General features: G+C 38.1%; 1 protein-coding gene across 8 annotated transcripts in view; it reads right to left on the bottom strand.

Annotated features, from left to right (window-relative positions):
- bahcc1b (BAH domain and coiled-coil containing 1b) overlaps window positions 1–13,909 on the bottom strand; it is a 112,583-nt gene that overhangs the window by 82,440 nt on the left and 16,234 nt on the right. Inside the window, exon 2 of one of the 8 annotated variants that reach the window (XM_067369031.1) lies at window positions 7,754–7,816. The exons of the other annotated variants lie outside the window; for them this stretch is intronic. Within the exon in view, the coding sequence (XP_067225132.1) occupies window positions 7,754–7,760 (7 nt within the window). The 5' untranslated portion in view covers window positions 7,761–7,816. The remainder of the gene's footprint in view (window positions 1–7,753; window positions 7,817–13,909) is intronic. 8 annotated transcript variants of the gene reach the window in all.

Raw genomic sequence — 13,909 nt, 5'->3', positions numbered from 1 at the left:
TATTAAATTAAGTTTGTTGTAGAAGTAGCGCAGTGCTACCAAGCTGCCAGAATCAGCAGTTACTCATTCTCACTTTAATCACAGACACTGGATATGTAGGTAAGCTGCACGCCTCCTTCCTGGAGAAGGAGCGAGCCTGCTATAATCCAGCAGCCTAATTACACTGACTCGTCTGAACATGCCACGAGAATCAACTATCAGTATTTATACCGGCACAAACAGACATTGGCATCTGTCACGGCGCTGGCAAAGATGACCAATGAAAGCACGACTCACATTTGAAGGGAGTCACACAAGCAGAATGTGGACCCCGAGGAGACATACCTACAACTCATTAGTTTCTTGTATGGTGACTGCGGGAACAACAGGAACTGTGGGAGAAGCCATGTTCAGCATGCGTATGTTCCTGTGTGTTTGTGTGTGTGTGTGTGTGTGTGTGTGTGTGTGTGTGTGTGTGTGTGTGTGTGTGTGTTATGATAAGGCTCTGATGGTACTGGAGGCGACCAGGGGTCAGACACCTCATTAAGCCAAGAGGAGGAGGAGGAGGAGGAGGAGGAGGAGAGGGCAATTAACCATGATGGGGGAGAGAAAAGCAAACACACTTCATTCACTATACTCACACACAAATATGCACTCACACACACATGCACAGAAACCAAACAAAACAGGAGTGGCTGGATGGGCCCTAATCATTAATGAGTAATCACAGAGACAAATGACTTTTTCCGCTGCCCTAGGTACGTGTCCACTTACACACACACACGCATCCAGAGCTTGTGCAAACAGGCATGCGGAGACCTGCAGATGAATTACTAAAGCTATTCTCTTCTGAACTACTTCAGTCACAATCGCTAATTCTTCCAGGTTGCTCTTTTTTGGTCTTCTTACTCGTTTTTTTTTATACCAATAATGATATTTCTGTGCCCTGCCATTGTATGTGTGTGTGTGTACAAACCATGTGTATATATAATGTGGTTGTGCTTCTGTTGTCTTTTTCAGTTGGCTAAGACTGTATTTGTTAATCTGCTTAAGTTTCATTTGGGTTGTTTGGTTTATGGTCTTCTGTGAGTTAACGTGTGTGTGTGTGGTCCTGGTAAACCCTACGTTATGGAACATGTCCCCACAAAGATGGCAATATCTGAAACCCTTGCCTTTTGGGGATATTTTTTGGTCCCCATGAGGAAAAAAGCTAATAAATCATACAAAATGATATTTGAAAATGTAAAAATGCATAAAGTTTTCTGTGATGGGTAGGTCTAGGGTTAAGGGATATAATATGCAGTTTATAACTTGTCCCCACAAGTTAACAAAATATAAAAAAACCTCGTTTTGGTAACGTCTGCACTATACTCCCTTAGAAAAAAAAATGCATTATTATTTTGGAATTTTTTCTTTTTCTATACCTTAGAAAAAAAAAAAAAAGACAAAAAAAAAAAAAATTTTATATATTTATATATATATATATATATATATATATATATATATATATATATAGAGAGAGAGAGAGAGAGAGAGAGAGAGAGAGAGAGAGAGAGAGAGAGAGAGAAAAATAGAGATAGAGATTCTTAACCAGTTATTATTAAATTATTAAATAATAAATTAATAAATACTTTTTCCTAAAAATGCATAATGGTTTTTTATTTACAACAAACATACACTCCATAAAAAAATCTGTAAAAACAGGGCATAATGTACTGTATTTACTTTTGTTTTACAGAGGTTTTACTTGTATTTTGAATTTTGAACTACACTGCATTGTTTTAGGTTTAACAGAAAAATGTCCATAAAATTAAATTTTTCTGCCAGTACATTACCAGGTTTTTTTTACAGATTTTTTTTCTACAGTGTATGATGGCGTCACTTAGATAAATAATAATGCAAAAAGTTTAAATTGACTATAAATAATTGAATTAGCTTTATATAAAAAGCAATAGAAAGTATATTACCAATTTAGTACGTAAATGAGTGTTTGAAACACTATTGTTCGAAATTTTGGGGTCGGTAATTTTTTTTAATATAAGAAGTCTCCTATGCTTTGCATCCTAAGTCTGCATTTATTTGATCAAAAACAGTAAAACAGTAAAATTGTAAGTATTATTACAACTTAAAATTCAATTGTAATTTATTGTGGTGACAAAAATTGCAACAGCCATTACTCCAGTCTCCAGTGTCACATGATCCTTCAGAAATCATTCTAATAGGCTGATTTTGGTGCTGAAGAAACATTTATTATTATTATTAGTTTTGAAAACAGTTGTACTGCTCCATATTTTTGTGAAATAAATCAAGATTCTTTGATTAATAGAAAGTTAAAAAGAACAGCATTTACAGATAATAAAAATATTTTGTAACATTATAAATGTCTTTTCTGTAACCTTTGATAAATTTGATGCATCCTTGCTGAATAAAATTAAGTACTGACTCCAAAATTGTAAATTTAATGTAAACTGTTGGGATCAAAAGATTCAACAAGGATAGTAAAACCTGAAAAACACCTATAATGTGTGCACAACAAAAAAGGTGTAGAAGTGTAAAAGTGCAGAAAGGTTTCTGTGAAGGCTAGGTTTAGGAGAAGAGTTGAAGAATAGATAATATACTTGTCTCAGTATAAAAACAATAGAGGTTAAAGGAAAGTCCCCACCATGATTTGTGTGTGTGTGTGTGTGTGTCTGGTGTGAACCTTATCAGCACAATATCAGTACACTTTAAATGCTGAACATAGATATTAAATCGGCCTTTTTTCAAACACAAGCGCGACTAAACAATGGTCGTTTTTGTAGTTTTGCAAACAAAGACACTCTTTTGTGAGAGCAAACGAGGAGAAGTGAGGGATGAGAGAGAAAGCAGACACCAAGGAGCACAGGGGGAGAAGTAGCTTCCTGCTCCTTGACGCCCGTTGTAACGGCTCACTATAGATCAGATATACATACACACAAATGTTCTTTCTGTCCAACATGAGATTAACCCGCACATGCGCGCATGACATTAAAACCCTCCTTACTTTCTCTACCACACACACACAAACTCAAAAAGCCCTTGCTAAGCTAAAGCCACACAGCCGGTTTCCTGTTGGAAAGTGGAAATAGCAGCACTTGTTGCAGAGGGGTCTAGTCTGGTCAGGTCTGGCGGTGTCTTGCACCCACACTGGAACGAGCCTCTATATTTGGCCTCTCCAAGAGAGCGTGAAGCACGCCTGAAACCCCAAAGCTGAGGTACAGCAAACCCTAGCCCTCCCATGTTGAAAATAAGTGATGGGAGAGAGAAAAGACAGCAGATCCCTTTTCTTGGGGGGTGGGTTGAATTTTTTGGTTGAATTCAGTTTTTCAAGTGGTTGTTCACATGACTTTTTAAATGTGACCCATAGAAGTCAGTCTGAACAGGTGATGCTCTTAGACCTGCATGTGTTGAACACTCTAACCCATAGGCAGAGTTTGGGCACTGCCCAGACCAGCTATGATTAATTTTTTTTTTTTTTATAATAAAATATGAATTCTAGAATTCAAATTTTTAAAATATTCAAATTAATATTTCAGCTGCTTTACCTCAGTGGTCTAACAGCACTCGCCAATATCAAAATGATCGAGATGGCCAATCAAATCAAAGAAGGTGGTTCTTACTGTTTTACTGTCACAATGCAATGAGAGTTTGTGGAAAGATGTAGGGTAAGTAGATGTAAGTTAGACAACTGTTTTACAGCAGAAATGTTCAGTGATTGACAGCAATAGACTATCTAGTGTTGCAAACTACTCAACTTTCTGCATACCATTCTTATTAATTCCTTTAAATCCATTTTAATCCTTTAATTATTTAATTCTTCTATTATTACTATTATTATTGTTATTATTATTTTAAGCAATAAATGTGCCTTTTAGTTTACTTTTTTCCACTGACAAATTCATAAAATTTAGTAAAATCTTTATTTTATTTTTTTTATTTATTTTTTTTTTTTTATAGAATCTTGAGAAAAAAAAATCAAAAATAATTTTTAAATACTTAAAATATATGTTTTAAATGTATAGTTTTGCTACTGGCTAAATATTGCTCTTTAAAATAGTTTTTTTTATATAATATAATTTGAAAACATCATGAAACCTCATTCAGTGTGTTTATTGGAGAAAATTGTACACTAAATGTATAATGCTTTAAAATAATTGGTTTCAAATATTTCTACCTCATAAAATTGGAAATCCTGTCCCAGTAGCTATTTAATAATAATGTTAATCGTATTATTATTTAAATATCTGATTTAAAAGAAAATAGTTCCAAACTAGTAATCACGAATAACTGAAAAGGTCATGGAAAGTGCAGGAACCATGAATGTGGTTTTTGCTGTTCAGAACTGTGTCACATGTGAGGGGGAAAAAAATCTGATGTGGGGCACGTTCAACTGCAGTGTGAAAAGTGAGTGAGAGAGAGAGAGAGCAGTCAGCAGTCTGTTGGGTGATCCAATCTCTGATCATTCTGTGTTCACGCTTCTCTGTGCGTGCACGTGACTGTGTGGTGTGTGTGTGTGTGTGTGCGCAGTGGTTAGTATGGTAAGGCTAAAGTTGATGTAGTCAGTGAAAAGGTGAGAGTTTCCATGTAAGGCCACTGCTTCCTCTGACAACCCAACACTGTCCTCCTAATCAGACTCTTTCAGGACACACACACATGCAGGTCAACACGCAGGTCGCACAGTTCTCACTGACTAAAGCACCCTCTCACTCTAGCCTCCTCTCTTTCACATCTTCTTATATTCCTCTTTTTGTTCAACAAAATGTTTGAAAATAGTATAAAAGCCATTTAATGTAGAAGGCTTCCTGTAAAAAAAAAATCTTAAAATTAATATTTTATAATATAAATTAAATATAAGTGAATGCAACAATATAATATAAATTAAATCAAAAACTAAATCAAGAATTTAAATAAAATCAATAACTAAACAAGTTCAAGTTGATTAATTATGACCTGCAAATCTGCAAAGCCTAAAGACATTTGACCAATAGAGGACATCACAGTTTGACCTCTTGAATCAATTTATTATACATTATTAATTTTGTGAGGAATTTACTATTATTTGTGACTTATTATTTCTAGTTTGACAGATGCAGAGAAAAGCAATGCAAACAGCTCAATTTTCCGGCATGTGTGCATCACAATGTTCTCTCCCTCTCCCTTTCCTCCTTCATTCCTCCTTTATTCCCTTCCGTTCATTCCCCTCCCTGTCGTCCACCTCCATCTATCTGCCTTCTAAATCAATGTGTCTAATAAAGCCATCAGCTGCGCTGAAATATTGGGCAAACATGCACTCAATCAATGCATGCAAATGCCAGCCATCCATTCAGGGCCCTTCTGAATATCGACGGCGCTGCATGGGCGCACCGTTCCGGGGGTTTGTGTACGTGTGTGTTCGACAAATAAAAGCAGAAGGAAGGACACATGAAGGGTTGAGAGAAGAGGAAAGCCCAAGATAAATGTGTTTCATTTTCTTCTCTCATGGCTCCAAAATGGAGAAAGAGTGAACGGCAGGATAACAGACTTCCTCTCGATCCGACCTGGAGGCCACAGGCATGGCCCTGTTTGAACTAGTGCAGAAGAGATGTGAAGAAAGGCAAGGCGGATCCCAGATCTGAGGTTAAACGCCTCTGAAAATGAGAAGATTGGAGTGGTATTGCAGCATTCTAACCTTGAGCAAATACCAGGAAAGATGAGGCTGTGTGTGCTCAACTAAGCGCTATAGAGGTGATTTCTCCCTCAAAACCTAACAGTAAGGAGCAAATGTAAGATTCATTAGAAGCAAGTGTGAGCTCAGCTTAAACCCTGCAGAGACCTGCAGGAGAACCTGAATAAGCCACCTGCAGACAGTCCTTCCAATCCGGGACAATCACACATACACAGAAAATAACAGAGTCAACATGGCCGATTTACTGACCTCATCCTAACCCTTGCATTTTCCTGTATGACAGAGGCAGTCGTAAAGACTCTGGGTTCAGTAACCTCATGGTGGAAAACCATCAGAGAAGCAGCCAGTGAGAGAACTCTCTTTTATGACCCTAATCTAGAGTCAACAGCTGAGCATTTAGCTCTTTCTCACTCTAACCCCACATCTTACACTCGAATTGATCATTAAAGCTCAGTAATTAAAATAAAAAAAAGAACTATACACAAACAGTTTCAGTGACTTTACTGTAGAAGCAGTGCTCTACACTTTGGAGAGACAGGACACGTTTTTCTTCTGTTTTTTGAGACACTTTGCCAAATTATTATTTTGAACAACAGACAAAGACATCCATCTGAGATATGTGCACATGAACCAACAACTCCAACAAATAGCACATGACAAAATGGATTGCAACTATCATAATAATTTTTATTAATTTATTTCCTAAGATATAATAGTATTAAAGGCCCACTGAAGTGCCTTGGAACACGCAGCATTATTCAATGTGTTGTTGTAATTTCCACTGAAACAGGAAAACAGGGCGGGAAATATCGAACAGCTCCTTCCTTTTTTTTTAAAACAGCCAATAGCGGGGTTTTTTTATATCACAGATCGGCCAGAGCTGTTGAGCTTGGCAAAGCCTCAGTTTCCTTCTAATCTCTTACCGTTTCTAATCCTAATCTCCTCCATATCGCTTTAAAATATAGCATTCTGTGCATAATTCAAATGGGTCAAATATGTTTTGTGGTCTGCGCCGACTCGCGCATATGATCCGCTCTGTGCTATCTGTGAAACCAGAATTCATTCACCGCAATGGAAAGCATATTTACACTTAATCGTTCCCTATCTCCTATATAGTGCACTATGTGCCATTCACCATGTAGAAAATAGTAAATGTGTCAACAAGTGACAGATTTCAGCCACAGCTTCAGTGTCTGTTTTATAATGTAGGGGGTGGGATGCTTTAGATTCTAGAGAGCATTTGATTGGACAGAAAATCTGATGAGAAGCTGAAGTGTGTGGTGATGTCATCAAAATCACTCATCAATCTTGGCAGAAGTGAGAGACTGTAAGCTTCCAAATACAATTTTTGTCATTGTTTTGGAGCACACTAGCTTATAGATAACAGTAAGGCTAACATATTCATACTAAAAGCCAAAAAACTTCAATTTCATGGCGACTTTAAAGATTATGCCAAACTTCTTGTCTCCTTCCCATGTGTACCGCAGTGTTTGCAGGTGTTACGCTTTTCCGGCTAAGGTTGCTGGCTTGCCTTCAAGTGGCTTTGGTACAACCATTGCTTGTTTACATGCTTGTTTCTGGAAGTCAGTCACTAATTCCGCCTCCTCAGTGATATCATGTACATTGTTAAAGACGGCAAGCGATGATTGGACAGGAAGCAACATGCAATCTGACTAGTTTCTTGTCCACAACATGACAAGAATTTATAAGTCAAAATCGCATAATCTGGCACAGTGACTATCGTAACAGACAAAAAATATAATGTAGTCTGAACCTGGTATTACAGCTCAATACTCCACAGAAAGGAAAAAGAGTTTTTGAAAGGGTGTTAAAGAGCAACAAATCAAGGAGAGACATACTAAAAAATAAAGGCTATGAGAGATGGAGGAAGGCATAAGCAGAAATAATGCTAGTAATATTGAGTGGGGAGTGGATGTGTAACTATGAAGGGAAATGAATCACTTTTGTAGATTGTATGTTAAGGATCAAGGCTGCTGTACAAAGGTGTGTTTGTCTGCACATGTATTAGTATGAGACAGAAAGTGTACTGAAGGTGCTGTAAGCAATAATACAATGAATAAATGTGATTACCTGTCATATTTCACCGAAATAGGTGTCCAAAGAAGCCATACCTGTCTCTGTGACAGCTCTAGGCTGAAAAGAAAAGAATGCCTTTTAGCCAACCAGAATAATTTCTGACTGCAAATAATTTTGCAGGTTTGGCTTTTGGAAATAGAAAGTGATAATGAAGTAAGAAACAAGGTGGATATTAGCAAAACTGAGAATCAGACCAACAGTTGTAAGTGAGAGAGAAAGAGAAAAAGAAAACAAGTATGAAGTGAGTGAAAGAAAAAAAAACAACTTGCACAGTCACACGGAGAGCTGAATCGGAGCCAAAGGGAAGTGTATATCAGCCAAAGTGTAATCATAGGCCAGCCTCTCGGCTATTAGGAGAATTAAAGGCTGATTGAATGGTCTTTACAGTGGAAACATAACATTGGGCCGCCTCACCGTGTTTGTCTACTCATTGCAACAGCTGGCTGAAAAACTCTTCTGCCGCACTGAGAGGAGCAAAGCTATGAAGAGCGTTTAAATCATTAAAAAGATGTGAATCACTAGCTTTCATAAAAACCGGCACTCGTTCTATCCTTAGACATCCGTCAAGGAGCGAGAGGAGCAACGTTTCTGGCACCCAAGACGTGGAATCACTATAGCCTCGATTCACGCCTCACATCTTTCCCTCTTTCATCAGGCTGGACCGGCTCCATGTCCTGAACGTATTTGTGTGTGTGTGTGTGAGAGGGGGAGATGATAGGGGAGGACTGTGGGACTTTGACTGCCTCTGTGTTGTGTCCACAGCTGTGTGTAAGGCTCCTGACCTCTAAACAAAGCTCAGCACAGAGGAGCCACTATCTGGCAGGCATGATAGAGGACAGGCCTACCCAGCCAGACGTGCTGAGGGAACGACCGTAAAGCCAGAGAGACAACACAGCACCCGCAAGGCCTTTGATAACCGCTGACGACTGGAGCCAGCATGACACGCATACACTCATAGCGTTAATGCAGACAGACACACACACACACACACTAACAGAAATGGATTTAAATTCACGTACATGTATAAGAAGTGGAAAAGCACAGACAGGTTTAATATGCTGTCCATAATGACCTGTAGGAAAGAAAAATCACAAATGAGATCTGTTTAAAATCTCATTTGTTTCTCATAGAAAGCAATTAGATTAAATGAAGAGCAAATACAGTCTTCTGCTTAAAGAGAAATCAACGACTATTTTTTTATTTATTTTTAAAGAAATTAATACTTTTATTCAGCAAGGATGCATTAAATTTATTAAAAGTTACGGTAAGACTTTTAACATTGTTACAAAAAATAAATGCAGTTTTGAACTTTGTATTCATCAAAGAATTCTAGAAAAAAATTAATAATAAATTATTAATAATAATAATTAATAGTTTCTTGATCACAAAATCAACATATTCAAATGATTTCTGAAGGATCATGTGATACTGAAAACTGGAGTAATAGCTTTACCATCACATTGTTAAATTAAACTTTAAAATATATTAAAATAGAAATCAGATGTTTTTAATTGTACTATTTTACACATTATTTACGTACTATTGTTTTTACTGTATTTTTGATCAAATAAATGAAGCCGTGGTGAGCATAAGATACTTTTTTTCAAAGACATTGTCTATGTCTGTTTTTTTAAATATCTGAGACAAAGTTGCACTTAAAACAAAAACTGAGAACTAAAATGAACTAAAAAACTGTTGGTTTAACTTAAAAAAAGTAAGTTACCTGGTTGCCTTAAAATGTTTAGTTCATTGAAAGTAAAAATTTGAGTGAATACAATGAAGGCGATTGGTGAAATTCAAAATATTATGTTATCTGAACCACATTAATTATTGAAGTTGATTTGACAAGAAAAAATGTTCATGAAAATAATTTTTCATAGTGAAGACATTAAATATTTTCCTCTGGAAGGACTGAACTTTAGCTCAAAGACAAAACTATAGTGGAAAAAAAACTAGGTAAAAGTACAAGGATTTTCATTATCATTGCAAACACTATAGTAAACATTCATTAAAATTGTAGGCAAATTATTTGTGGCTATTTTATTTTCTCCTGATTTCCGCCAGCTTCCTGAGAACTGCTGATTTCCTCCATAATCAGATGCAGGATGTTGATCTGAAGTACAAAAACAGGAATACAAGAATTACCCAATCAAAATATGCGTGATGAATCCCATAATCTATTGCGTAGTGTGCATGAGGCTCTTTTTGCAGCAAAAGCAGCGTTACACTGATGTGTCGCAAGTAAACGCATCTTATAATTACAGCGCTGTAGTAAAAACAATGCAAATGATGTGAAGAGAGAGATGAAGGCTCAGAGATCCCCGCATTAATGAGCATGCACTGTGGCTGATGTGCCGTGAGCCCTTCAGAGTCTTTACACAACTTTCCCTTTCATTAATCAGACGCTTTGCCTTTCGTTTTTCCTATATTTCTAGCTTTCCCTTTCTTTATTTACCCGCACTCTCGCTTTCTATTACTCATTCTTGTTCTCTCTCTCTTTCTATCTTTTTCTGTCACTGTCTCTGTCTTTCATTTACATGGTTTCCAGTACCCCGTCCCACCGTCTCTGTCTCTCTCTCTCTCTGCAGTGTTTAATGTGCCGGCAGTGTTTACACCCCAGACAGCGGGTGCAGCACTTTAATCTTGGTAGTGTCTACATGACATCAGCACTCTCGCTGAAGCATAAACCTAGCAGAGAACACACACACAAACACACACACACACACACACACACTCACATATACATTATATTTACACATATATCACATGCTTTCTTTTTTGTCCGTCTGTCTCTTCCTTCATTCCTTCGTTCCTTCCTTCCTATCTGTCCATCCCTCTTTTCTTTCCTTGTCATCCTTCTTGTCCATTCTTTCTCTTTCTTTCTTCCCACCTCATTTCTTTAATTCCTACATTTCTGTTTGGATTTCATTCATTTTCCTACCTTTCCTTGCTTTGTTTTCACTTTTCTTTCCTTACTTCCTTTTCCTTCCTCTTCCCCACCTTTCCTAATCATTTTTTCATTCTTTCATTTTTTTTCCTTCTTCCTCTTTCCTTTTTTGTCCTTCCTTCCTTCCATGTTCCTACCTTTCCCCTCCTTTCCTTCCTACTTTTCTTCCTCCCTTCCTCCATTCCCTTTCCTTCTGATTTAACTTTTCTTTCCTTACTATTCCAATCATTTTTCATTTTTACTTTCTTTCTTTCTTCCTCTTCCTTCCTCCTTTCTTCTTTCCATGTTCACACCTTTCTCCTCCTTTCCTTCCTACTTTTCTTCCTCCCTCCCTTCCTTTCTTCTCTTTCCTTCTTTTGTTTTCACTTTTCTTTCCTTACTTCCTTTTCCTTCCTTTCCCGCAAACTTTCCTAATAATTTTAATTCTTAATTTCTTTCCTTTCTTTTCACCTTCCTTTCTTCCTTCCATATTCCTACCTTCCCCCCTTTCCTCCCTTCCCATGTTTCTTTGTTTTCCACTTTTAATTCATTCATCTCATTTTACTTTGTCAATTTTACTTCCTTTGCCCACCTTTACTAATATTTTTTTTCTTTCTTCCTTTTTCCTTTTTTTCCATCCTTCTAAAATTATTTCTGAAATTTGTTTTCCTTTCATGCATTCTGCCTTTTTATTTGTTTTCTCCTTCTATCCTTACTTCATTCCTTTTCCTACCTTTTCCACCTTTTCTTTCTTTCTTTCTTTCTCTTTCTTTCTTTCTTTCTTACTTACCTTCCTTTGTTTTTTCCTTTTCTTTCCTTACTCCCTTTTTTCATTTGCTTCACCTTTCCTAATTATTTTCCTTCCTTCCTTGCTTCCTCCGTTTCTTCCATTTCCTTCCTCCCTTTCTTAACTTCTTCATTCCTTCTTTCCTTTTTCCCTCTTTTCACCCTCACCCATACCTCTATTCTGGGGTCCAGTGAATGATGAAGTCCTCTAATCCCCCTCTAACCACCCAGTATCAGAGTGAGAGCAAAGCTCAGAAACTCAGAGCCCAGAGAGGGATTACCAGCAGCCCCAAGCCTTATTCTGCTGCCATGCAAACTCTGACTCAGGAGAGACTTATAACAGTACACGCTATCATGTGCGCCAACCCCATAAGCTGCATCATCTTTTAAAAAATAAACGTATTACACAAAGAAACTTGCTGTATAATTGGTTACTTGTTGTCAGTAAGCAGACACTTTTCATTCAAAGCAGTTTACAGTATTAATTACATGGACGATCCCCTGGAGCAACCACAGGTTAACCACCCTGCCCAAGGGCACCATGATTCTCAGTAACACTGCAATTCGTGGGTCACCCCTATCTGGGATCACACCTGTTTGGGTCGCCAGCCCAGAGCTATTCTCACCAGGCTACCAATACCCACGTATATGTGTATGTGAGTGTGGGTCTGAATGTGTAATTAAGTAATTAAATAAACAAGTGTACTGACGTTAGCCGATTCGTTTTCAAAGCTAGAGATCTGTTTATGGGAAAAGAGCGATAATAAGGGTAGGCTCTTTAGACTTTCACACACATCCACACACTGACATGCCACTTTCCCTTGTCAACAGCCCCTCTGTATGTAGTCATGCATTCCTCTTCAATCCAAATCACAGTCATTATGTTGCCATGCTGATAGCCGCTGAGCAGGTTTGTGTCCTAATTGAGCCAGCCGTGACCACACAGTACACCTGACCAGAGATCAGCTGCACAAGCTAGACAGAACAAAGCATGCCAGCCAAGCCATAGTTGTTTAAGCAGTTTAGTGTTAAATCAGTGCATTTTGGGGGCCTAGGTGGTGTGGAGAGGGAGGACTCTTTTAGATTATTGGAATGAAACCCACATGTTTTGACATGTTGTTCGCTTTGCAGAATTCGACTTGTGGGAGGAGTGAAGCTGAGAATTCATGTGGTCAAATAAGGCTTCATTTTTCTGTGCATTCTGGGTAAAAATGGCAAGGCCAGAGTCCAGAAATAGAACAGGGGCTATTATGGGATGCATGGAAGGCTGGCTCCGTGTTCAGGCATGACTGTGTGGTCACGGTGGTCACGGCACTGTCTTCCCCCACAGCTAGCCAACCTCCTGCTGAGTCTGAGAAACGCTAATCAGAAACAGAGAGACAGACAGATAGAGAGCGAGACAGAGAAAAAAAAAACAAGCAAGTTCTTGCCTAAAAAATAAATAATAAAAATGCAAACAAAAAGATTCAGGAAGACGATTAGGGAGGGATGAAAGTGAGCAAGGAAAACTCAACAAGCAATCAAAGCACGGGCCAAAGACAAAGGCAATGCGTCAACCGGAGTTTTGTTTTAATCAGAGAACATGAAAATATTCAGACATGCGGCTCAAAAGCAACAAGTCCCTCTCGAATTAAAGCCTTCGCTATAACAAGAGAGAGGAGAAAGAGAAGAAAACAGAGAGAGAGAGAGAGAGCGTATGTGTGTCCCTCGAGACTGATTAATATTGAATTCCTGATGCTAATCTTTGTTTTGTGCTTTTTTTCCTTTACTGGTGTAGAAGCGACGTGTCCTTAAAAAGCATGCTTTATGTATATTTAATGAAGGCTCTGCATACATTTGGAGCGCTCGGCTTGCTGTGTGGTATCCCACCCTCGCACGATCACATACTGCCACATACTGCTCAAGATACCCAAATATCGAAATATGAACCGTGAGATAAAATTTGTTTAATAATGCAAAATGGTGACAAGCATAAAAAGTACTAAATGATAACTGCATGAATAAGGTAGTCGGATTCTGCTTGGATCTTGACTGGGGAGAGCTGTGTGTGTGTGTGTGTGTGTGTGTGTGTGTGTGTGTGTGTGTGTGTGTGTGTGTGTGTGTGTGTGTGTGTGTGTGCACCTGGTACATACAGGTGTCAGATGCCATTGCAGCATAAAATCCTAGATGATATTGCCTGATATCATCTAAGTATCTGATGGTGATGAGCTCAGCACAACTGTGAAATTATGTGTGCAATTGTGTGTGCCAAGGCGGGACGATCTGACCTTGGTGAGGACACACAGACTGATCGATTATTGATCACTGTATGCATACACATGCACAAACACAGAAATTATACAGCATCCATGATTCAGAACACACACACACATTCCAAAAAAAATAAAAAAAAGGGAAGTGGATTTCCCAGTTCCTTCAAGCACACACACTCCAAGCAG

Source organism: Chanodichthys erythropterus, chromosome 19, assembly GCF_024489055.1.
Source record: "Chanodichthys erythropterus isolate Z2021 chromosome 19, ASM2448905v1, whole genome shotgun sequence".
In the NCBI taxonomy this organism is placed as follows: domain Eukaryota; kingdom Metazoa; phylum Chordata; class Actinopteri; order Cypriniformes; family Xenocyprididae; genus Chanodichthys; species Chanodichthys erythropterus.
The sequence above is the reverse complement of the archived record's forward strand: the minus strand, read 5'-3'. Positions and strand labels throughout refer to the sequence as shown.